This window comes from Diabrotica virgifera, chromosome 8 (assembly GCF_917563875.1).
Source record: "Diabrotica virgifera virgifera chromosome 8, PGI_DIABVI_V3a".
Lineage (NCBI taxonomy): Eukaryota > Metazoa > Arthropoda > Insecta > Coleoptera > Chrysomelidae > Diabrotica > Diabrotica virgifera.
This window is the reverse complement of record NC_065450.1, coordinates 200,865,782-200,891,347: the sequence shown is the minus strand read 5'-3', so window position 1 is coordinate 200,891,347 and position 25,566 is coordinate 200,865,782. Positions and strand designations below refer to the sequence as shown.

The 25,566-nt window shown below is 32.2% G+C and overlaps 1 protein-coding gene across 2 annotated transcripts; it reads left to right on the top strand.

Annotated features, from left to right (window-relative positions):
* Nucleotides 1-571: 571 nt before the first annotated feature.
* Nucleotides 572-24,930, top strand: LOC114328253 (uncharacterized). 2 transcript variants are annotated; one of them, XR_007700364.1, is made up of 9 exons: nt 572-803; nt 857-1,125; nt 6,483-6,757; nt 9,862-10,134; nt 10,198-10,517; nt 13,502-13,750; nt 19,054-19,273; nt 22,479-24,576; nt 24,763-24,930. XR_007700364.1 is itself a non-coding variant. In XM_028277052.2 (8 exons), the coding sequence occupies exons 1-8, from the start codon at nt 764-766 to the stop codon at nt 22,540-22,542; spliced, it is 1,710 nt and encodes a 569-aa protein (XP_028132853.1). In that variant the 5' UTR covers nt 572-763; the 3' UTR covers nt 22,543-24,930. The 2 variants fall into 2 exon arrangements, 1 of the variants encoding a protein (XP_028132853.1); XM_028277052.2 differs by having other exon boundaries at nt 22,479-24,930.
* The last annotated feature ends 636 nt before the right edge of the window (nt 24,931-25,566 follow it).

Here is a 25,566-nt window from a genome sequence, read left to right as displayed (position 1 = left end):
CTGACATGAGTGACATGAAACAATTATTTTAAATTTTTTGACACATTGAATAAAATGGATATTCCGTGAAATTTTTGGTATTTGAATTTTTATTTTATAATTTCTTGTTAATACGAATTAACACGTTAATTAAACATTTAATTGATATTTTTGCAAATGAATTATGATTGATTTTGAAACAAATAATTATCTGTTTAAAACTAGAAATCAAATCGAATTGCATGATCGAACCAACCAGTGTGAAGTTCGTCATACAAAATTTTAATCATCATAGGCGGAGGAGCTTAAATCTTTGAAGGTATTATAGATAAGTATTTTATATTTTACATTATAAAGGTAAAGTAACTGTAACAATAAATACAATATAAGTGTTAGTAATATTTATAAATATTTAGCTAAGATTAGAATTAACTTGTTCTTTAACTCTCATTCAAAACTTTTTAATTTAAATCTTTGATGATCCTTTCATCCGGTAAGTTGATGTGAGATCGAATCGATTCGTTGGTAGCGTTGCACGTAATAAAAAAGATAGAAAATCGTTCTGGGAAAACCACCTACCCTTCAATTACTTTTTCAGCTTCGAGATTACACCAGAGATTACTAAACGAACATAAGTCCAGATGTCACATTTTGACAATGGTGAATGGGAATGATGGGATTATAAATATATTAAATGTAATTAAATAAAACTCAACTTAACTCGAACCCATGAGTGTCTGTGTGTGTTTCTTGTGCTAGTAATATAGTTTCTACGAAACATATCATGTGGAAATGCCACAAGTGTCACAAACCAGTATATTTTGGTAAGTTTATTCACCTCTGCACCTAGTACTTTGTCTTTATATTCTACTTTTAGCTGAAAGAAAACAGTCTCTGGGGTATAACTGGCACCCGGAATGTCTGCGGTGCGAAGAATGTGGCAAAAGGCTCAATCCTGGACAACATGCAGAACATAAGGGAGTTCCCTACTGTCATGTGCCCTGTTATGGGGCTCTATTTGGGCCTCAGTTGTTCGGTCACGGAACTAGAGTGGAATCTCATAAGAGTTTTGGTGCCCAGAATAACTCGCCAAAGTTCAATAATGGTCCTGTTCTTCCTAGGTCTCATTTGGAGTCAAAAATCAAGGTAAGTCAGTAATATATGACCCCCTTCCCATATCAGTAGGCCCAACATAGATTGAAAAGAAGATCCAATTTTAGATAACAAAGACAAAAGTCTAGCATAAACTTTAAAAGTTTTAATTCATGGATCAACAGTTTTGGAATTCCATAATTAATTATTCAAATTTTAGAGAACAAAAACAAAAGGCCAGCATAAACTTTAAAGTTTTAATTCATGGATAAAAACAGTTTTGAAATACCATAATTAATTATTAGAAAGATATTTTTTAAATCAATGAAAATGATTAATTAAACAAAATAACAATGCAATTTAAAAAACTCAGAATATGTGTAATACAGTAAAACCTCAGTTAACCGAAATGGTTGAGTTTCAATAATTTTGTCAATAAAAAGTATATTTCGTAAAATTTGTCCAATAATCGAATGAGACAAAACCTCATGACATTATGCAAATGAAATATTGGAGAGATATAGCTGCAAAACATCGTTGTCAAAGGAAAACACAAAAAAAATAAAAGATTTCGTTAAAAATACACTTTAAACATGTTCATTTTCCTTAATTTTATTGCTTTATTATGTATTATTATTGCTTTATTATGTCATAGTCAAGATGGCGCCGAACGATGCGCACGTGAAATTACTCCTCTCTGTAAATGATGAGAATTTTAAGGAAAAAGCATTCAAATGTTGCCAGAAAACTACTAACGTTATAGTGTGCATAAAATGTGGAAGTATTTTTCATTTATCTTGTTCATCAAGAAAAAAGCAGAAATGTATAAAGTTATGTGATACTAGAATTGTATGTGAGACATGTGAACAATCTGAAAATCCCAAAGGAAACTCAGTAAGTCATACTCAAGAGGTAAATGCACATATCCTACAGTTGGAAATTGATTTTCTAAAAACAATTTTAAGTGAAAAAGAGGAAAAATATAAAATTTTATTTGATAATAATCAATTGTTAAAAAGAACTAACGAGCTCCTTGAAGAAAAAGTAAAACAAAAAACTAAAGAACCTGAATTCAAGGTAATTAACGTTGACAAAAGAAAAAACTGGACTTCCCCTGGTAAAGATGATAAACAACTACAAAATGTTAATGACCTTACTAATAGTAAACAAACTGAATTAGTAGTGACTAAAATTCCTGCAGACGGAACGCTAGCGCGATCCTCAACATCGACAAACTTTGGAAATGAAGTGCCAAATGAAAAAAAATACATTACATCAAGACAAATGAGTGCCGCAATGCAAGAAGCCAAAACTCAAACTGTTTTACATAATCTGTTGAACACTGAAAATAATGCTCCGGTTCTTTCAGAGTCTTCAAGCAACGGTGCGTGGACACAGGTAGCTCATAGAAAAAAGAGGAAGTTCTTAGTTGGAAGTACCGAGTCACCTTGCAACATTGAGGCTGTTCCACAAATGATCAACCTACATGTGACTCGCCTAAAGCCTGACACAAAACCGGAGCAATTAGAAAAGTTCCTGGAAAATCATTTAGATGGCGTAAAATGCGAAATCCATCAGTCCAAAAAACCTGACATATATGCATCCATGAAAGTGACCATTAGACGAGACTTAATTAAGAATGCATGGAAGCGAGAAATCTGGCCCAGTGGAGCATTAGTCTCGTTTTTCAAGATGAGGAGGACGCTGTCGCATTAGGTGGGTCCTCAAGCAATACAACTATTTCACGTATAGTAAATGACTTTAAATTGAAGTTAATCTCGGTTAATGTACAATGTTTAACAAACAAACTTTTAAATCTTGAGCTTTTTTCTAATGCTGAAAAACCTGACATTCTATGTATTCAGGAGCACTGGTGTAATGAGGATAATATTAATCTTATTTATATCCCAGGGTACACTTTAGTAACCCATTTTACTAGAAAAAATAAAATACATGGTGGAACTCTTATTTTATCTAAATCTGGGACAGACAAGTATGCAGTCTCAGTCGTTGATTGCCGTAAATTCTCTGAGGAAGAAAGCTTTGAATGTTGTGCTGTGACTATTTTAATCAGTAACTGTAAATTTCTAGTCATTAATGTGTACAGAACGCCTAACAGCAATCTAGATTCTTTTATAAATAATTGTTTTAATATTTTAGGTCATTTTCACAACCGTGTTGATAAAATTTATCTCTGTGGAGACTTTAATATCAACTACTTAATTCAGAGCAATGAAAAACTTCGATTAGATGATCTTTTTCAATCGTTTGGTTTGTCTCTTAATATCCCAAATATACCAACACGTATTTTCATGAATAACAATAAAGTAACTAAAACAAAAATTGACTACATTGCTACTAATAATATCACTATGAATCATACTTGTCAAGTCAATCAACCCAATATGGGTGACCATCTTGCCATTATTTTTGACATTGTTGTAAGTCGTAATCAGGATAGGATGGAATCTAATATAAAACAGCAGTGTTTTAGGTGTTTAAATGATAATAATTTAGACATCCTAAAACAAGACTTGATGAGGATTGGTTTTTACGAGGTATACAATGAAAGTAATATTAATAACGCTTTTATCGAATTTATGGATACTTTAAACTTTGCTATTACTTCAAACTGTCCCCTTAAAAGTAAAATAGGTAAGGACGTGCATAAAAGTAAAGGTTGGGTTGATCATGACATATATGCTAGGAGTAAACAATTAAAAAACCTATTTAATGAAGCTAAAAACTCTAATAATAGTAACATCTGGAATGAGTATAAAGCTACCAAGAAGGAATACAATAATCTTATTGCTGAAAAGAAAAGGGAATTCAATTATCTTCAAATTATAAGTAGTAATAATAAACAAAAAACTATGTGGAGTATAGTAAATAAAACTATAGGGAGAAAGCAAAGTACTAATAAAATTAAACTCAAAATTGAAGACAAACTAATATCAGATGATAAAAATTTAGCTCAATATTTTGCATGCCATTTCAATGACAAAAATAATGCACTAAAAAATAGGCTTGACAATAACCCTCAAAACTGTACTTTATCACATAGGTGGACTATAGACAGTTTTGTTTATTTTCCAGTAACATCTGATGAAGTTCTTGATATTATTTGTGGTCTTAAAAATAAACATTCTTTTGGAAATGATGAATTAAACACAAGAATGATCAAACACATCAAGGATGTTATATCAGAACCGCTGGCATATTTAATTAACCTAGTATACAACACAGGTGAATTTCCTGAAAACCTAAAATTAAGTAAAATTGTTCCAGTATATAAAAAATCCGATCACACTTGTATTGATAATTATAGACCTATTTCTTTGTTAAATGTAATTTCAAAAATTTTTGAACGAGCTTACTACACTAGGATCATACAGTTTTTGGACAAAAATAATGCACTGTGTTCAGAACAGCATGGCTTTCGATCCGGAAGATCAACAGAGGGGGCTACTGAAGTATTTATGGAATCTGTCTATAGGCATCTTGATGATGGTCTTCTTGTAGTGGGTATCTTCTTTGATCTTTCCAGAGCATTCGACAGTCTTAAATTTGAATTTGTCCTTAACAAATTGTATGTCCACGGAATAAGAGGTAACATGTTAAATTTATTGAACTCATATCTTCTGGAGAGGAAATTCTATGTTGAATTAAACAAGGAAAGGTCAGACATCTTCAGTGTAGATGTAGGAGTGCCGCAGGGATCTGTGTTGGGACCACTGCTATTTCTTATTTTTGTCAATGACCTACCCGATCATATTACTCATGACCACATTGTAATGTACGCAGATGACTCATCTGTGATTGTATCAGCACATACATACGTAGAGCTTCAAAATAGAGTGTCAAGGGTTATCAGATTATTCCAAACATGGTGTACACAAAACTTGCTACAACTGAATATTGATAAAACATCGTATATACATTTTAGATGCAAACGAAATATGCCAGTTGTGTCTATTCCTGAAATTGTAAATATTCCAAACATAAAATTTTTAGGTGTATTCTTGGACCAGTTTATGAGTTGGGATGTTCACGTTGAATATGTTAATAAGAAACTAAATTGTTCATTCTATGCTTTAGTACAGTTGAAGAGAACACTCAGTATTAAAACTCTCATTAATGTATATTATTCTTTGGTTTATTGTCACCTTACTTATAATGTTACGTTATGGGGTAATTCCACAAAATCAGACACAGTGTTTATTAAACAGAAGAGAATTATTAGACTTATCTTCAATATTCCTTTTGGGCATACTTGTAAGCAAGTTTTCATTAATAACAATATCTTACCGTTGCCTTCCATATATGTCTTGAAATCCATATTGTATATTAAGCATAATTTACATTCATTCAAGAGAAATTCTGATTTACATGCATACTCAACTAGGAATGCCAATCAGTTTGTTACTGTTGGTCACAAACTATCCAAATTTGAGAAGTCCACAGATTATGTGGGGGTCAGGCTATATAATCATCTTCCAAATGAAGTTAGATCTTTGCATCCGGTGAAATTCAAAAGAGTTGTGAAAAGTATACTATGTAAACATGCATTCTACAGTGTAGAAGAATACTTAGCAACTAGATTGCTGTTATGAGTTCTGTCTAATATTAATAATTTTCATATTTATCAATGTACATTATGTTAAATCTAAAATTTAAGTGTATGTATAGGTATTTGATTATGTGTCTGTGACTATATTGTGTTGTATATCTGACGTGTATATCCATCTTTATGATGGCAGCTGTAAAGCTATACCAATAAAGTATTCTATTCTATTCTATTCTATTTACATATCAAAGAAAACATTACGAAATAATTACTTTGACCACAAATACTATGTAACTTGATACAAGAAGTATGCAAAAAACAATGTTATGTTTAACAGAAATTCTTTTTATCCGAAATGGCCTCCCCCCAATTATTTTGGCTAACAAAGGTGACATCTCCTTTATTTTTAATTAGATAAATCCAAAATTCTTCCAGGCATAGTTTTTACAAAGTTCTGGCCAAATTTTGGTGTAAATGAATCCCATATTTCTTGTCAGTTTTGTTTCAATTTCTTGACAGACCTGATAGGACAACAAGGTAAAGATATATGTAGTCCTTTAGTGACGTTAGGGGTTGCAACCCCCTTTAGTTTCGACACAAATAATATTCTGACCATTTTTGACTTACTCTTTTTACCGAGCACCCTAGAATTAATATGGGAACTTACAAAAGCAAGTAGACTATGATTTGTTTATATTAACTACAAATTAATAAACCATAAACTGCAAATTCCAAAGGTGTTCCAACTGATATGGAAAGGGCATATATCGTGAACCGAAGGAAGGAATCTTCGGAAGCGAAGATATGGCGTATACCTTTTTTAGTTTATTTATTGTGTTTTTAGGTCTATAATCAGTTTTATGAAGGTAAGAGCGGGGAAATTAGGTCTAGAGAAGTAAATGGTAGATTTATTCTGGAGGGTTCGTTAAGAATCCATTGGGGCATCCAGGGAGTGATTCATCTCAAAGAAAATGATGACCAGAGGACAGTAGTCACTGTTAGAAAGAGAAATTCCTACAGATCACCCAGTCCGGAGTATGACACTGATGATGACATCCAAAACATATCACGGGATAGCAGTTACAATGAAATCTCAAGTTGTTCTGACGATCTTACAAGGTATTTATCTTACATTAATGTGTATACAGTTGAGTCCATGATTCTTTACCAGTGTGTCATCATTTAAAGCAGCGGTGCTCAATGGTCGATCGCGATCGACCGGCCGATCGTGATCGACCGGCCGATCGTCAAAGTTTTTGAAGTCGATTGCAATTAATGGAAAAAATACAAATGGAAAAGATTCTATGTCTGCTATCAAAGAAGTCCAGTTCTCACGTCCAACGGTTACTAGACGTATCGAAATCATGGGCAAAGATTTGGAAAGCAAAGTTTAAAGTGATATACCCCATTCCACGAATATACATCTGTTTTGGATTATCGCGACAACTAATATTTTACTGTGCAAAATATGAAGAACGAAAGTAAATTGCAAATTATATTGTTGTTTATTGGAGTAATTATTAAAATAAAATACTTTCGTACTTGAAAAGAAAAACTTGCGAATAAGATATATATGTACAATGTGTTTTTTTAATTTCTTACCCATTTACAAAATAGTGTGTATTGCAACAGATGGTGCACTATCCATGACTGTAATTAACAAATAAAACAATTATTGATATGATGAGTGCAGTACATTCTTTTGCCAACAAATTGAAATAATTGATTAATCAAATGAACAGAAAGGCTTTAAACAACTTTCTATCGTTGAAAAGGGTAACGGCTCATTTGAATTACATATACCGGGTGTCCACTTATATTTTCCCCCATTTTAACTGCCTATAACTTCTAAACGGCTCAAGATAGAAATATGCGGTTTTCGCTGAAATGTTTTATTTTAGTAAAAGTTTTGTCTGAATGGACTGAATTTGTTATATCGCTTTCAAATACGAAAATAAAAATGGCGGATTTTTGAAAAAAACGTTGTTGACTTTTTTTAATGGAACACCCAGTATATTTTTTTGTAAATTGAAAGAAATGCCATTCACCTATCCACCGATATAAAGTTTTTCAAAATCGGTTGTCAAATCACTGAGTAATTAATTTTTAAAATGAGAGGTGCAACGTGGATATCACATACCTAAATAACATAATATGTGATTTCCACATTGCATCTCTCATTTTAAAAATTAATTGTTCAGTCATTTGACCACCGATTTTAAAAAAATTTATATCGTTGGATAGGGAAATGACCGTTTTTTCAAGTTTTTAGGTAAATGACCATTTTTTATGTCGCTTTTAAATAAAAAATGGCGGATTTTTGGAAAAAAAATACGTTGTTGACTTTTTTTATTGAAACACCCAGTATATTTTTTTGTAGCTTGAAAAAACGGTCATTTACCTATCCAGCGATATTAAATTTTTTAAAATCTGTTGTCAAATGACTGAGCAAATAATTTTTAAAATGAAAGATGCAATGTGGAAATCACATAACATAATATCATTTTGCTTAGTTATGTTTTAGGTAAGTGATATCCACGTTGCACCGCTCATTTTAAAAATTAATTACTCAGTGATTTGACAACCGATTTTGAAAAACTTTATATCTCTGGATAGGTGAATGACCTTTCTTTCAATTTACAAAAAAATATACTGGGTGTTCCATTAAAAAAAAGTCAACAACGTTTTTTTCAAGAATCCGCCATTTTTCTTTTCGTATTTGAAAGCGATATAAAAAATTCAATCCATTCAGACAAAACTTTTACTAAAATAAAACATTTCATCGAAAACCGCATATTTCTATCTTAAGCCGTTTAGAAGTTATAGGCAGTTAAAATGGGGGAAAATATAAGTGGACACCCGGTATGTTTATTACGAGACGGAGCTGCAAGCAGTTCATAGCGAGTTTGAAAGACGCTTCTCTAATTTAAAAAAAAAACTGACTGATATTGTAACATTCATGTCTAATCCATTTTCTTGTGAAGATATGGAAAAAAGGGCCACTGAAATTTCTACTACTTTCAATATGGATATCATTTCCGTCCAAAATAAGGTACTGAAAATAATTTTAAACTGAAGGTACTGAAAATAACTGAAAAAGGTAGTGAAATTAAAGAACATCTCTCATCATGCTTTCATTTGGCCCTCAGTAATTACGTACCATCATTATGAAAAACTTGTGGATGGTATGCAGTGCCATTCATCAACATCCAAATAAAATTAAGATGAAAAACATGAGTTGGAATATAACTCGCTGTAATTACAATTTTTATCAAATAGAAATGAGCAAGAAAGTTTTTTATTTTTAAAATTGTTTTTTTTTTATTAGCAGTCGATTGCTGGACGCTTGCAGTTTATTTGGTAGATCCCACACAGTATAAGTCTGAGTACCACTGATTTAAAGCATTCGAAATAAGTCGGAAATCTATTTCACACAACAGCAAGTGACAGAAAGTGGCTATTAAATTTGACGTTAGAATATAAAATATTAGATTTGCTTTAAAATTTTGGTTCAGAATTACAGCTACATTTAAAGTAACTTAATAAATTCTTGTAATAATTAGTGATATTAAATATTTGTTATAACATAAATACTTTCTTTGTTTTAAACACTTTCTAACTTTCTAATTTGTGATAAATAAAATATTTTATTTTTGTTGTTTATTTAACTTGTACAAAAACTTAAAAAAACATTCCTTAACTCTGAATGAGTTTAACTTTGTATGTAAATTAATGTCAAAATAAAATACACTTCCCATAAAATTTCAAACTCCAATATAAAATTAGTTGTAAAAACTGTTAGTGTGATATAAATAACTTCTAAATGCAAAAACACCCCAAAAACAGCAAAAATCCAACAAACTGACAGTGACAAGTACGTAAACAAACAAGAAACGTCACAAATTATACTTAAAATCTGAAAACGTCCCGAAGCGTCTTTTTTGTACCTATCACTTTTCGATGTACTGAGTCTAGAGCGTTCATAAAAATAACATGTGTCTTTACTTAATAACAGGCGGTAGCTGGTTTGTCTTTAGTTTCATGCGTGAAAGACAATGATGCTAGATAAAAAGTATGTGTTTTATCTCTCCAGGTATTAATGACGCACAGGCAAAGAATTCTGGACTCAATTTACTTGAATGATTTACATAAAATGCAGATAGTTCGAAATTTTTAGCCACTTTTTAACATATGTATTTAATCCAGCATTTATAAATTTTTAGGTCTGATACAGGTATTGAGAGTGGATCTGAATCTTTAGACATAAGCGTGACTGATAGTGCTTCTTCCTCTCCCCAAAATGTTATAAAAAGTGTGACATTGCCTTCCAAATTAGATGTTAAGAACATGGAATGGGACGAACTTGATGAACTGCTTTGTGTAGAGAGAAAAGTGGATGTTTCTGAACACATTTATCAGACTATGCCTGTTACCCTACCTTCACAAGTTAGTACTGAGAGTTCAAGTGGTTCTAGCAATAGTACTAAGACTGAGAGGTATGCCTGTCTCAAAAACCTTGTATTGTTATTTTATAAAAACAATTTTTGTTATTTTTTCAGTGTATCACAGACTATAAGGAACGACAGCACAGATGTGACCATCAGAAATGACACTACATACACAGATAGCACCTTGAAAGCCCCACTTACCAACGGTACTAATAGTCAAGAAAAAGTTCCTCTTTTATCTCCATCTTTAAGCAAGGAGGATGCTTGGCTGATGCAGAGCAATCATTTGAACAGGTCTATGTCTGGTCCTGACTGTTTAGGACGTGTTAGGGATGCCCAATCACCAGAATTTGATAGGAGTAGCATGGCAAGTATGGAGTCTACCATGACGGAGCAGGCAGAAGAAGTCGTGTTGAGAAGACCTTATAAAGGTGTGTATACAGGGTGTCCCCGAAAATAGTGCGTTCCTTAAAGGTATAGATAGAAGGCACAAGGTACAATATAGAGCAAAAAAGTCTAATAACATTTTTTTCTAAATTCAGCCGTTTGACCGAAAAACGAAAATAAATTTTGATATGCAAATTGAAGTTTGGCAACACCGTGCAACACAAAAGCTAAAGCACGCTAAATTTGACACATTTAAAAATAGGTTTGTAGGTCATTTGTATCTGGTAGGTAGTAAAGTAAAAATGTAAATATCAACCAAATGGTCAGTGTTTACATTTTTTCACCCCGTCCTCGTCCCCTCATAACAAACAAACCAAGAACAGGTATTTCTTAACAACGAGAAATTTGTAAAGGATACAGAAAGGGTAAAGGGTACAATATTTTATGAATTACCCAGAACACTAAATGGAGAGGCCTATAAATTTTTTGCAAAATGTTTTGCCGGTACTTCTTGAAGACGTTCAAACACGACGTCAAACGTGGTTTCTTCACGACGGAGCCCCAGCACATTTTTCCAAAGCTGTGAAAAATCTTCTAGATACCACTTATCCTCGTCGTGGGATTGATAGGAATGGACTCATTCTGTGGCCACCGTGAGTCCCGAATTCAATGTATTGGATTTTTATTTTTGGGGACATTTGAAATCGTTAGTATATGATAACCGACATAAAATCCAAACAGAAGCTGAATTACAGAAACGCATTTTTGGTGCGGCAGAAACTATCTGACATAATTTAGTTGACTATGGCATTACTAACAACTGGATTTGTCGCATCGATGCGTGGTAGAGCTCACTTTGAACATTATTTATTTATTATAAAAATTATTGTCAATTAGCTACAAACATTTAATATAATTTTTAGACCACAAGTAAACAGATTATTGATAGTCGGAGCATAATGTAAAAAACTAAATTAGAATAATTATTAAACGTTGTCTGTTGTATTTAATTTCCACTGTAAACCATGTAATTCAGTTAAAACCATTGCATTCAACACCTTTAAAGCTTTATAAATACATAATACTAGTTTAGTTAAAAGATAAAGTGTTTCTTATTGTAAATGATTCGACATTTTATGAATTCGTTTAAAATTATTCCATATTTCAATAGATTTCAGAAAAACAGATACAAATCATTTTTCCTAAGAGCATTAATTACATTTTAGGAATTGAACCATAGTTACTTAAGTAAAAGTTATAATTTATGTAAAATTTCGAGCCTTAATCCAAAACCTTAATTAATTCGGATATTCATAGCAAAAATTCCACATTGTTAAAACAAGAAATAATTATTTTGCAGATAGGTACCTACATCTAGGGAAATCAACAACCCTTAAAAGTCACACCTCAAGTAGTAAATAAAGAAGAGGTTCCATTAGATTAAACTTCCATAGGCACAGGTTCATCTACGCCATGTTGCCAGGTCATATAAATTTATGACAATAAAAATTCACTCATATGGAGAACAATGTATTTTTTTTTTGGAAACGGTTAACTGTAGGAAAAAATGTTATAGGACTTTTTTGTTCTAAATTGTGTATTATATCCACACCTTAAAGGAACGCACTATTTTCGGGGACACCGTGTATATGGAAAATTTGTCAAAATAATTTAAAAAGTGGTCAAACGGACCCCGCAGAAACCTTATGGGAAATGGCTCTCTGTCAAATGCTCTGAAACTTTGCATTCTGGTAGTCCTTGATGTGTAGAACAAAAGACTCAATGGGCCCCTAGCTCCAAAAAATCGTGGTTTTAAGATATAAGCCTCTGAAGTTATATGTACAATGAGAATGTTTGAGTTGGAATAAATTCATTTTCCCGAGAACTGGCAACTCTGGAGATAAATCCCGAGTCTGGTCGATTTTTATTTTTAAATTATAATTTTTTGGCATATACATCATACTAGTGACGTCATCCATCTGGGCGTGATGACGCAATCGATAATTTGTTTTAAATGAGAATAGGGGTCGTGTGAGAGATCATTAGAAAGGTTATTTATTTCTCTATTCACTAATATAAACAATAACATAATTATTTATACAGGGTGCCCAAATTTTTTTTGAATTAAATTAATTGAGACAAAAAGAAGAATGTATATAATTTATAATGAAAACGACACCCCATTTGGGTGTCGAAACGTTAATAAAATTATTTTTTCAATTTAATTGTTTCTCATTTCCCATTCAAAATAGTTAATTGTATATAATTTATTTAATACGAGATATATTTTAATGTTGTCCGAAAAGAGAAAAAAATGTTTATTTGGTAAATAAATATTGTTTTCGCTTAAATTCAATATTAAAGCTGCCACCCACCTGCCTCTTAGCAGTTTGAACATTTAATTTAAGCGAAAAACAATGTCTATTTTTCCAATTAACATTTTTTTTCTTTTCTGACAGCAGTAAAATGTATTTTGCATTAAATAAATTATATACCTACATTCTTTTTTTTTGTCTCAATTAATTTAATTAAAAAAGATTTTTTTGCGCCCTGTGTAAATAATTATGTTAATGTTTATATTAGTGAATAGAGAATTGAATAACCTTTCGAATGAGCTATCACACGACCCCTATTCTCGTTTAAAAAAATAATCGATAGCCACATCACTCCCAGATGAATGACGTGACTAGTATGATATATATGCCAAAAAATTATAATTTAAAAATAAAAATCGACCTGATTCAGGATTTATCTCCAGAGTCGCCCATTCTCGAGAAAATGAATTTATTATAACTCAAACGTCCTCATTGTATATATAACTTCAGAGGCTTATATCTTACAACCATGATTTATTGGAGCTAGGGGCCCATTGAGTCTTTTGTTCTACACATCAAGGACTACCAGAACCTAAAGTTTCAGAGCATGTGACAGAGTGCCATTTCCCATAAGGTTTCTGCGGGGTCCTTATAAGTATTATTATATAAGAACTGTGTTTTTACAGATTTTTATAATATATTTTCACATTTAGGTTCAACTGCAATAAAACGAAGACCCGGAAAACGATTGTCGAGAAGTAAAGTAAAACGTAGATGCTCCATCAATGGCCATTTTTATGATAGAGAAACTAGCTTTTTCACTCCGCCCCACGGCAGTCAGATGAGCGTGTGGGTCACATCACTAGTCAATACCAATGAAGTTATCAATTTGTTGTTAGAGAAATATAAGGTGGAAAGCGATGCACATAATTTTGCATTGTTTGTTGTAAGAGATAATGGAGGTAAGAATCTAATAAAGGCATTTTTGTAATTAAAACTTATAACAGTTAATTTATTATATAGTGAGGTGCAAAATTAAGGAATAAATTAATTTTTTCGAGAATGGGAGATTTTGGAGAGAAATCTCGAAACAGGTCGGTTTTATTTTTAAATTATGATTTTTTGGCATATGTATCATAGTAGTGACGTCATTTTTTAAATGATAATAGGGGTCGTGTGACAGTTTATATGAAAGGTTATTCATTTCTCTTTTCAGTAATATAAACATTACCATAATTATTTTTATACAGTGTGGCCAAAAGAACAATTTTTGAATTTAATTAATTCACACAAAAAAAAAGAATGTATGTCATTTTTTTAATTCAAAATATATTTTACGGCTGTCAGAAAACAGAAAAAAATATTTATATGACAAATAAACATTGCTTTTCGCTTAAATTAGATGTTCAAACTGCCAAGAGGCAGGTGGGTGGCAGCTTTAACATTGACTTTAAGCGAAAAGCAATGTTTATTTGTTAAAGAAATATTTTTCTGTTTTCTGACAGCAGTAAAATGTATTTTGAATTAAATAAATTACATGCATTTTTCTTTTTGTGTAATTTAATTTAATTCAAAAATTATTTTTTTGGCCACCCTGTATAAATAATTATAGTAAAGTTCATATTACTGAAAAGGAAATTGAAAAAACCTTTTAAATGAACTATCACACGACTCCTATTCTCATTAAAAAAATATCGATTACGTCATCACGCTCAGATGGATGACGTCACTAGTATGATACATATGCCAAAAAAATAATAATTTAAAAATAAAAATCAACCTGCTTCGGGTTTTCTCTCCAAAATCTCCCACTCTCGAAAAAATGAATTTATTCCATAATTTTGCTCCTCTCTGTCTCTGTATAATCTATACTAAAATATTCACATTTCTATTTGGCTACTATCATTACATCATTTTGCCCTCTCAAGCGACGTATTGGGATTCTGGTTCTTCTTTGTCCCATTTTTTTATGCATTTCCCTTTTTGGCCAACGTCTTTAATTTTTCACGACTTTTCCGTTTATCCCTTTCTATTTCTTCAATTCAATCTGATCTGTCCATGTCCTTCTGGGTTTTCTCTTGTATCTTTTCCTTCTACCTCCCAATTCTAATATTTGCCTTGTAATTCTTTCTGGTTTCATTCTATTAATATGTCCGAGCCACAACATTGCTTCTGTTTAATATACTCAGTAATAGGTTTCTGTTTTCCTGTTTTGTCATTTGTCTGATAAATTCATTTTTTATCCTGTCCCATTTTGTTTTCCCACACATTTTTCTCAAATGCCTCATTTTGATTGCGTTGATTTTTCATTCGTGTTTTTTATTAATTATCCAGTTTTTGCTTGCGTATGATATTGTTGGTATCTGTCAGATATCATATTTTGTAAATAACCACAATATCGATATGGCTGGATGAAAGGCAGGTAGTATGATGGATGCTTTTAATCTTTCTTTTTCTTCTAATGCCGCTACAACCCTTTGTGAGTCTTTGTGTAACAACCGCTACAAGCCTTTGATATAAACAGATTAGTCATGGGTTTTTGGGATCACTAAACACGAATATGCCATCAGAATTGACCTCCGGAGCACGTGGTGGCCAGGGCCACTGCAAGGGACGTCATCTTTTAGAGTTTCGATGGTTCTAGGCATTTAATTGATGCAAATGAATTACTCGAGGGTTTTTTGAGGTCGCTAAACTTCGGTACTACATTAATGCAAACGGATTAGTTGTAGGTTTTTGTAGGTTTCTGAACACGAATACGTGATCAGCACAGACACAGGAGCACCTGGTGCCTAAGACAGGGTGTCTTCTGGAGTTTTGGAGGAATCAAATGGATTACTCTTAGGTTTTTGGGGTTGCTGAACATGCATACACTATCAGATCCGACCCACGAATCACATTGTGCCTACGGCACGTCATCTTCTGGAGTTTCGAGGGTTTTCGGCATTAAATTGTTAAAAACGGATTACCCATGGCTTTTTGGTGTCGCTGAACGCTAATACGCCATCAGATTCGACCCATGGAGCACCTGGTGCCTAAGGTTATTCATCTTCTCGAGTTTCGAGAGTTTTCGGCATTAAATTGATACGAATGGATTACTCATGTGGAGTTGCTGACACAAATACGCCGTCAGAACAGAGACCGGAGTACATATCGCCTAAGGCACGTCATCTTCTGGAGTTTCGAGAGTTTTCGGTACTAAATTGATGCAAACGGATTGGTACACACCGAGTACTCGGAAGTTTTGAGTTGCTGTTCAAAGAAAGCGTACAAATTGGTGAAAAGATTTTTTTTCTATTTGTAGATTTTTATTAAAATAACTATGTTGTGCTATTCAATTATTTTAATTATTTATAAATATAAATATATTTATAAATATAAATTATATATAAGTATAACTATTATAAATTTTATTATATGTATATAAAAACAATGTTTTTCCTTAATTTATTTTAAGATCGATTTAATATATTTTATTTTGATATTGTTATTCATCGTGGTCACTAGATACTGCAGAGTCTTTTATCTAAGTCATATTCGTGTTCAGCAACCCCAAAAACAAAAGAGTACGCTTGCACCAATTTAGTACCGAAACTCAGAAGATGACGTGCCTTAGGCACCAGGTACCCCGGTGTCTGTTCTGATGGCGTATTTGTGTTCAGCTGCCCCAAAAACCCATGGTTCGTAATCCCTATGCAGATAACAGAACAGAACACGGTGACGCAGGTTTGTCAAAATGACAGTGACACTTTCTCTATGTTGACTAATCAGTTATTTAGTTATAATATTACTCCATTAAAATGTTACATTTTTTAAGCCGTACCTTGCATTTGTTAAATTTTATTTCTTTAATGTGTAGGGAGCGTCAGTAAAAGCTTAAGTTCAAGTTTTTGGGATCTCCACCCTTGTCCCCCGGCCGCCATCTTGCAAATGGTGTGCAAAGGGGTTTCGCGCTATATCTCGTAAACTACCAACCCTACGGAAAATCTAATTAAACATAAAATGTAGAAAATTAAATTTTATACAATTTTATTTATATTACTTTTTATCGTCAAGTGACCAACAAAAAAGATATAAACAAAAATATGTAAAAATTTTTTAACAAGATTCCTTTTGGAGGTTATAACTTCTTTTCAGTTCATTTTAAAATAAAATAGCCTTATAACAATTTTGTAGAGGGTTTTTCAGCGAACAATTCCCACTATAAATTTGTTTAATTCTATTTATTTATATAGGTGTTACAGCGCTCCAAACTTGACCAGATTCTCGAATTTTCATAGGGATTCTCGAATGCTCATAATAAAAACAAAAGTTAGGCTTACTTTTCTATCTATATATATTTTTTATTCATACAATTTATTATGATTTTAACATTTCTATGCTATTATTAATCTGTTTTTGACCTTTCTCCCCACTATAAAACTTATAACCCGAAGCATATATAGAAACGGCCCAAGAAGTTGTTTGAGGACAAATTCGCCGGTTCAGAAGAAAAATGACGCAACAGCATATTGCAAAATTCTTAAGAAGAGCAAAAAACGAATTTTTGTTATCAAAATCATAAAGTATGATCAAAATTAGCCATTCACCACACCGTGGTCAGGATCTCGAGATATCAGCGTTTTTTGGGGTGTGCCGCTTGTTTATGAAGTAACATAACTTTTTTCCTATTGTATATTTTGACTTAAAATTTTTCAAAAATCTTCTTCATGAATTATATTTTATTGTTGTGTTGGTTAAAATTATAAACTAAAAAGTTTGTCACTCAACTTTTTTAAGTAAACATGAAACTAACGAAATATGATGACAAAATGTTTAAAAACTAACAACTCCTTTTTTAATGTGTTTAAATATTTAGGACAAATCCCATTGTTATCTACATACTTCAGAGATTAAAGAGTACAATTTTTAAAAGGAAATGTTTACAGCGACCAAAGATATAGCGAGGTAAATTTGAAAAATCATCAAAATTGATTTTCGGCATTTTTGTATAAAATTTTATTTTTGAACATGTTCCACCAAATCTAGATAAAAATAAACTTCATATTCGGATTCAGCGACCTCGAAAACATAAAAATAGACCAAAATTGGTCATTCACCTTAAATTTTATTTTCGTGGTCGGCATAAAGATTGCTGCCGCTCAACTAGATAGAAAAGTATTTTTTTTTATTGTATTCCTATGAGAATTCGAGAATCTGGTCAAGATTGGAGCGCTGTAAAACCTAGATAATAAATAAAATTAAACAACTTTATAGCGAAAATTGTTCATTGAAAAATCCTCTACAAAATCCCTATGATGTTATTTTATTGTGAAATGAACGAAAAAAAAGTTATAACCTCCAAAAGGAAACTTCTTACAAAATTTTCTCATATTTTTATTTATAACTTTTTTGTTGGTCACTTGACGATAAAAAGTAATACATATAAAATTGTAGAAAATTTAATTTGCTACATTTTATGTGTAATTAAATTTTCTGTAGGATTGCTAGTTTAGAAGATACAGCGCGAAAACCCTTTGCACCCCTTTTTCCAATATGGCGGCCGGGGGACAAGGGTGGCGACCCCAAAAACTTAAACTTAAGCTTCTACTGAACCCCCCTACACATTAAAAAAATAAAATTGACTCTTCTAAGAAATGCAACCTAAATGTAACATTTTAATGGACTATATGTCCGATTTCTTGTTCGAGATAAAAAATTTTACTAGGTCCAATATGACACAAAATCTAGGAATGGGATAAAAAGTTTATTTGAAGAAAGTTTATTTTTTTGTTCTTCTTAATGGCGGTACAGGCTCCTTTTTGCAATATTTTATTTAGTTATAGAGTAATTTCCACATACTAACATATTTCTGAAATTGGGCTCTGTACCGCCATTCTTTATTATATTACGAATATGTATGCCAAATATCTCGACAAAATATTCAAAATTACAGCCGCAATCTTGGACCGCGTTTGTTGCTACCTGTTGATCGCTACTGTTGCATCTTAATTTCACTAAATACTACTTCCATTTTATACATAAATTGGAAAAGTATCGTTAAAAAACTAATTATTAATAATTTGCAACTTCACAATATGTATTTATCATATGCTTAACTTCAAATAATTGTGGTCGCCAAAAATGTCACGTGAAGACGCTAGGTGTCGCGTCAGTCATGCACGGAGCGAATAACAAATTTAGAGGGAAAATGCCACAGTAACTGGGCTGTTATATTTACTCTAGGAAACCTTAACATCTCAACCATCACCGTTTTTTTTTTCAGAACAACGCAGACTGAAAGAGGACGAATACCCTCTCCTAGCAAGAGTCCTATTGGGACCTCACGAAGATGTCGTCAAACTGTATTTGATGGACAGCCATAACACCCCAGAGGTCAGTTGTGAAGTAGCGCAATTTTTGAATCTCACTCTAGCAGAATGCCGCGCCATTTTGTCGCAATACTACTCTCAGGAGGAGCGGGAAGTAGCCCGAATCAAACAGAAGTAAGTCTGTGCATATTTTGCATGGTCATGGTTTTTAATACAGATAGGAAACAATTTTATGGTGGGCATTATAAATTAACGAGAAATAGTCCAGTTGTGTTAGACGAATAACAGGCCTAACCTTGCATTAGGAGCTTCCCCAAATTTTAGTTTTCTAATCTTTAGGGGGTCAATAGTAGTGTAAATTTAAAATCTCGACTGAATTCCGCCGTTGCATTAGCCGCCATATTGATTTTAATGGAGAACCGTTGTTGCTTAATATCTCCGCCATTTTCAACTTTTCGACAAAAATGATAGGACAATTTTTTTATGCGATCAATATTCTCCGAGTTAAGGGGGAAAATAGTGGAAGCGGAGGGGAAGCATAATTATTGAATTGTCTCATTTATTATTAACTTTACGACATAATTGTACATAAACAAAAATATAGAAAATTATATTTTATACAATTTTTGAAACTTCCAATGAAACACCAACCAAACTAAGTACAGTCACAATCACTGAATAGTTTACACCTTTATTTTTATATTGTAATACTGTAAAATCGCAGTGTCGTACGGATTTACTAAAATGTCAAATTGCTTGTCAAAAATTTTAGTGCGTATTGAAAAATAAAATAAGAAGTTATTAAAAGCATCCCAAAATGCCGTTTATATCACGCGCAAAACCAAAAGTAATTGCCAAACTCAATAATTTTAACTAAATTTTATTTAAAAAATTGCCTTTCTATACTTTCCGTTTTGTTAAATTTTGTAAAATAGTTTTATTTTATTTTGATTTTTTAAATTTTAATCAAACTATTCTGGGTCCGCCACTGGTAACGTCACTTTGACGTGAAAGATGCGTTTAAACGAGGTAAAAGTTCAAAAAATTGGCCACTGGATATTAAAGGGTGTAAACTATTCAGTGATTGTGACTGTACATAAAAGACATAAATAATAACTTATATGCATTAAGTTCACTTAGTTTTATTTACTAGCAGGTTTGATTGGTTGAATTTGTCTGTCGATAATTACGTTTCATGTCAGCTAACATATTTTAATATTTCAACAATTTTTTTTTAATTTTGGACCCTGTTGGGGGAATTTTCCCATTCCCCCCTCGTAGACCCGCCACTGGTTCTCTTGAAAAATTGTAGTAAATCGTAATTGCAACAATTTCAGTCCTTACACTTTTTGTCGAAAAGTTGAAAATGGCGGAGATATTGAACAAAAACAATTGCTATAAAATCAATCGGGTCATACGCTCGCGCCTTTACCGCATATGTACTACCTTAAATATTGATTTTATCAAAAAAATTAAAGAGATCAAAATTGTACAAAATTTAATTCTCTTCATTTTTGTATAGGTTCAGATTTGTTGTAAAACTAACAATAAACGAGATAATTCAATAAATCAATAATTATGCTTTAACTGTCACTATTTTTCCCCATAACTCGGAAAATATCGACCGCACGAAAAAAATTATAATAAACAAAATTATAGAAAATCGCATTTTCAACAATTTCAGTTTCTACACTTTTTGTCGAAAAGTTGAAAATGGCGGAGATATTGAACAAAAACGGTTCTCGTTTAAAATCAAGGTGGCCGCTGACGCAACGGTCAAATTCAGTCGAGATTTTAAATTTATACTACTATTGACCCCCCTAAAGATTAGAAAAATAAAATTTGGGGCAGCTCCTAATGCAAGGTCAAATGCTATCCTGATTGGGCTAAAATACTAACACCGATACTAGTATTATATTCATACTTATTAGAAAGAGATAAAAATCATATATCCTCCTACCTCCCAGTTGAAACCATATAGACATATCGTCGCCGTGGAGGTCAAGGGAGCCAAGCCACAAATTTATTGGAATTGAGTAAGTGCATAGGATGTATTTAAAACCCTCAAAAAATGCCGTGGTCAATGGATTTGAGCCATAAATTTCTTCTTCTATACTATTTTATAATTCGCCAATAGATCTTGCACACAAACTTTGAAGCAAGCCCCACACTCTCGCGAAGTTACTTTGGGAAAGTTGACCGAAGTCTGAAGTACCCCCCTAATAACACCAAACATTCCATGTATGTTCCTAGAATGTACACACAGGACATTGAAAACATTCCTGGAATGTCCTCAAAAGCACAAGAACGTCCCCTAAATGTCCCAGGAAAGTCCTGTGCCAGCATTTTAAACATTCCTTGAATGTCTTGTTGGAACATTCCATGAATGTCTACCAATGTTCTTTGGACATTCACAGTATATTTTTTAGACATTCCCTCGATATAGTCGCTGATGTGACATAATACCTCCGATTTGTTTTTTCATGAGTTTTGTAAGAGATACTAAAAACTTTTTTTACAGTCACCTCCTATTTTCATATGATATTTTTTGACATGTTTTGTAGTAAATTCAACTATCTATTTACTACAAAACATGTCAAAATTTACATGTAAAAACAGGAGATGACCCTAAAAATGGGTTTTCGTCTCCTACAAAATTCATGGAAAAGCAGATAGGAAGTATTGTCACATCACCGACGATATACCAGAAGTATATGTGGCCATACCAAATAATACATCCTTGATAAATATAAACATTTTTATTGCACAAAATCTTGTCATATATTTTTTTTCCATAATCATCACTACGATGATGATTCATTGTATTGAATTGTACATTACAATTACAATCTGATCATAACTGACCAATGAGCAATTTTAATTTAACCTAAATTACTACTGTTCCTTAAAATGAAGAGCTTACCCCATAGCGTCTCTTATCTAATCTAACAAGATCGTGCACTGTTTTAACATACACAGGCACACAAGCACTATGCTCTGCTTTTCACTATCACATATCACTCAAACTAGTTCAAAAGGCTTTGTCCTCTTCAATCTTCTAGTTTGCCCAGTAGTATCGAGGAGCTGGATTTCCTCAATATTCTCGTACTTATGAAGTTGTTGCTCGTGACTTCCTGCCATCTTCTTGATGATTATATAGGTTCCATTTCTATGAACAAATGAAAGGCGATGAATAGCCCTATTACAGAAACATACTTACGAAACGAATTGGTTTGGTGGCCCTGCCTTCTTATATCTTCTATGTCGTTTTAAATACGCTTCTCTCCGTTGCTCCCATTGAAAGCGCACACCTACGTTAAATTATTTACTATACTGTAGAATGACACATGTGACTACATTTTGTATTGTTCTGTTTCAGATACGAAGAGATGAAGTGTAGAATTTCTCGCAAATTACACGAAGTCAAGTTCACAGTGTCTTGATGTTTGTCTATTTATATTTTGTTACGTCTCATTTATATTTAACATTTTCTTTTTTATATACAATAATTTTGTAATACTTATTAACCCATTTTTAGATGTTTTAAGTTAATTATTTTTTATATCATTGTGTTTTTGTCTTTTTTATACTTATTGTTACGTGTTTATACTTTTTTTATATATCCTATTAATTTATACTGGGCCTAATATCGTACGAATTGAACTAAATATTGGAATTATTGTCCTTTTCATGAGCATTTTTCAGTGCGTAACAAATGATAGGAAAAAGGGTAAGTCCGTGATAATACACATTTATGACATTTATTCTAACATGACATTTTAGTTAAATCTGACAGTTGTCACATTTTATTTTCAATTTGGAATAAAAACAAATCAAATGTGTTTCTTGCATTTATAAAATGGTATTTTCTTTGATTTGTAGAGTCTTATAAATTATACAAATTATATTTGTAATATTATTATCTAATTAAAAAAAAATTTTTTTATTATGGCGCCATCTATCGACAACTAGAATAACTAGAATAAATGTTGTAAATGTCTGTAATCACGGACGTGCCTTTTTTTCTGTCACATACAATTTAATGCGTTAGAAAGAAATCGAAAAACTGTGACGCACTGAAAGATGATCATGAGAAAAAGAATACCCTCCAAATTTGCAGTATAGACCATTCTAACATGCTGTCAAGATTATGTCAATATGGCGGCTGGGGGGAAACATAAATTTATTCTATCAGTTCTTAATGTGTTTTAGATCATTTTAGTTGCATTTATTTGTAGTTTTGTTTTGTACAAGGATTAATTTAACATTTTTACTGGAATAATCGATAGTATGCTTCATTTCTGTTGTGTTTTGAAGTGCGTAATGCGAAATAATCGTGATAAAGTTCAGTTTTATTGATTACCATCAGTGCTGCGTTTTAGACAGAAAACCAACTAAATAAGTTATGATCTGAGAGGCAAAAAAAATTTAATAATAAAGCTATAAAATTTCCTATCATAATGCTAAGTAACTAACTAGGGTACAGTTCACCAAATATAGCTGAAAGTGAAAATAACTACTATCATGATGCGCATTCGTCAAACGACGGACCTCGCACTCGCACTGACTGTCCACACCATTTATATGTGCGTTCTCACTTCATTGTTAGCGCAAGCAATGGGAATTTCACACTTTCAGCTATATTTGGTGAACTGTACCTACAAACAACATCTGTATTGTCTGCCAACAACTTTCGAAAATAATCACTTATTTTTATTTATTCACTGTTTAAAACTAAATAAAGTCGTTCAAGTACTTCTACAACTAAAAACTACACAAAATCAACAACAAAATGTTCTCAAACTACAATTAGAAAACTATTAAAAGTGGTAAAAATTTAAGAAACACAATATCAAAAAAATATAAACAAATAAAATACGTTCGTTCGTGGAGCCTGACGCGGAGTTTTAATCATGGCATGCTCCGCTTTTCGTCCTGACTGTCTATGCGAATACACTTATTAATTGACCATTCCAAATCACGTGATATAATATGGCCGGAGGAGGGCAAAAATTTAATAATATAGGGTTTACATCAGTTTTTGTAAAGAATATCCTGTTTGGTTTTGTTTTTTATTGTTAATTGTGCAGCGAAATTGTGATAGCAAATAAATATAAAGTAGTTTATCGCCTACAGAACTGAATTATCCCATAGTTGTTATTGGCACAAACTGGTAACTACTATGGGATAATTTAGTTCTGTAGGCGATAAACCACTTCATATTTATCCCAATTTCGCAGATTTCCCTACACAATTAACAAAAAAAAAACAACCAAACAGGATTTTCTTTACAAATTAATGTCGATGTAAACAGTAGATTTTGCCCTCCTCCGGCCATGTTCGACAGTTCATTGGAATGCCTAATTTCCTCCCAGCGGTGACATAAACGTCAAAATCCTGAAATGGCCTATATGTTTACAGGTTAGGTTAATGAACCTTTTGTTTTATATATATTTGGTTCAATTCGTATGCCAATGGTCTATAGCGCTTTTCATCGATTGTCATTTGTTTCGAGCTTCTGTCATGTGTCACATAATATTAATATATCTACGCCATACGTCTTTGATTTGTATCATTGTTATATACCAATAACGTATGACGTAGATATATTAATATTATGTGACACATACAGAAGCTCGAAACAAATGACTGTGAATGAAAAGCCCTATTGTGAACGTATACTCGTATAAAATACGAATTTTTGTTTTACGAATTTAAGAAGTAGTCAATTGATGAAGAAACCCAGCGAATATGAGAGTTTTAGATCAGAAGACTGTAATAAATTAAAAATAGATGTAATATCTTAATAATATATTAAATTCAAACTGTTACTCACTCGTTTTACATCTTCCTAAACCAATCGTCCTTTTTCTAGTCCATGTGGTGAGACCGCTCCCGTCTGAAAAGCATTTCTAATTCGGTTTCTCTGTGGATTCATATTCAAAAATGTCCCCTTTAAACAAATCTGAAGGGTGCCGGACGGAATTTTTGGGCAGAAATTGTTTAAACAAATATATAAGATCACCTTTTATTGCTCCAAAAAATATATTTTTAGGTTTTTTGGGTCATTCTAAACAAGAAAGGTATCTTGTGATTTTTCTCAAAAATTGACAGTTTTCGAGTTATAGGCGATTTAAAATCTAAAAAATGCGAAAATACGCATTTTCGAGGCTTATAAACTCATATTTAGATTAGTATTTTTAAGGGTGCCAATAACTTGGATTAAAGTTTAAACATTCCTTTTCAAGATTCCGAAGAGTGATCGGGTCTAACTTCAATTTAGACCGTAGTTTTTTAATTGTTAATTATGCATGTCCATCCGGTTTTTTGCCGGTGCGGCGCGCACTATTTTCAAAAACTCCTATTTTCGTCCGAAAAATATTTTTTCTAGATTCTTTGGGACATTCTAAATAAAATAAGTTTCTTGACATTTTTCTCAAAAGTTACTAGTTTTTAAGTTATAAGCG

Excerpts from the sequence above, each read along its gene's own strand:
- LOC114328253 (XM_028277052.2), top strand. The coding sequence starts at position 764 with ATGTGGAAATGCCACAAGTGTCACAAACCAGTATATTTTG. Across the intron at positions 10,135-10,197 it reads AATAGTACTAAGACTGAGAG|TGTATCACAGACTATAAGGA; the intron begins GTATGCCTGTCT and ends TTATTTTTTCAG. Across the intron at positions 13,751-19,053 it reads TGTTGTAAGAGATAATGGAG|AACAACGCAGACTGAAAGAG; the intron begins GTAAGAATCTAA and ends TTTTTTTTTCAG.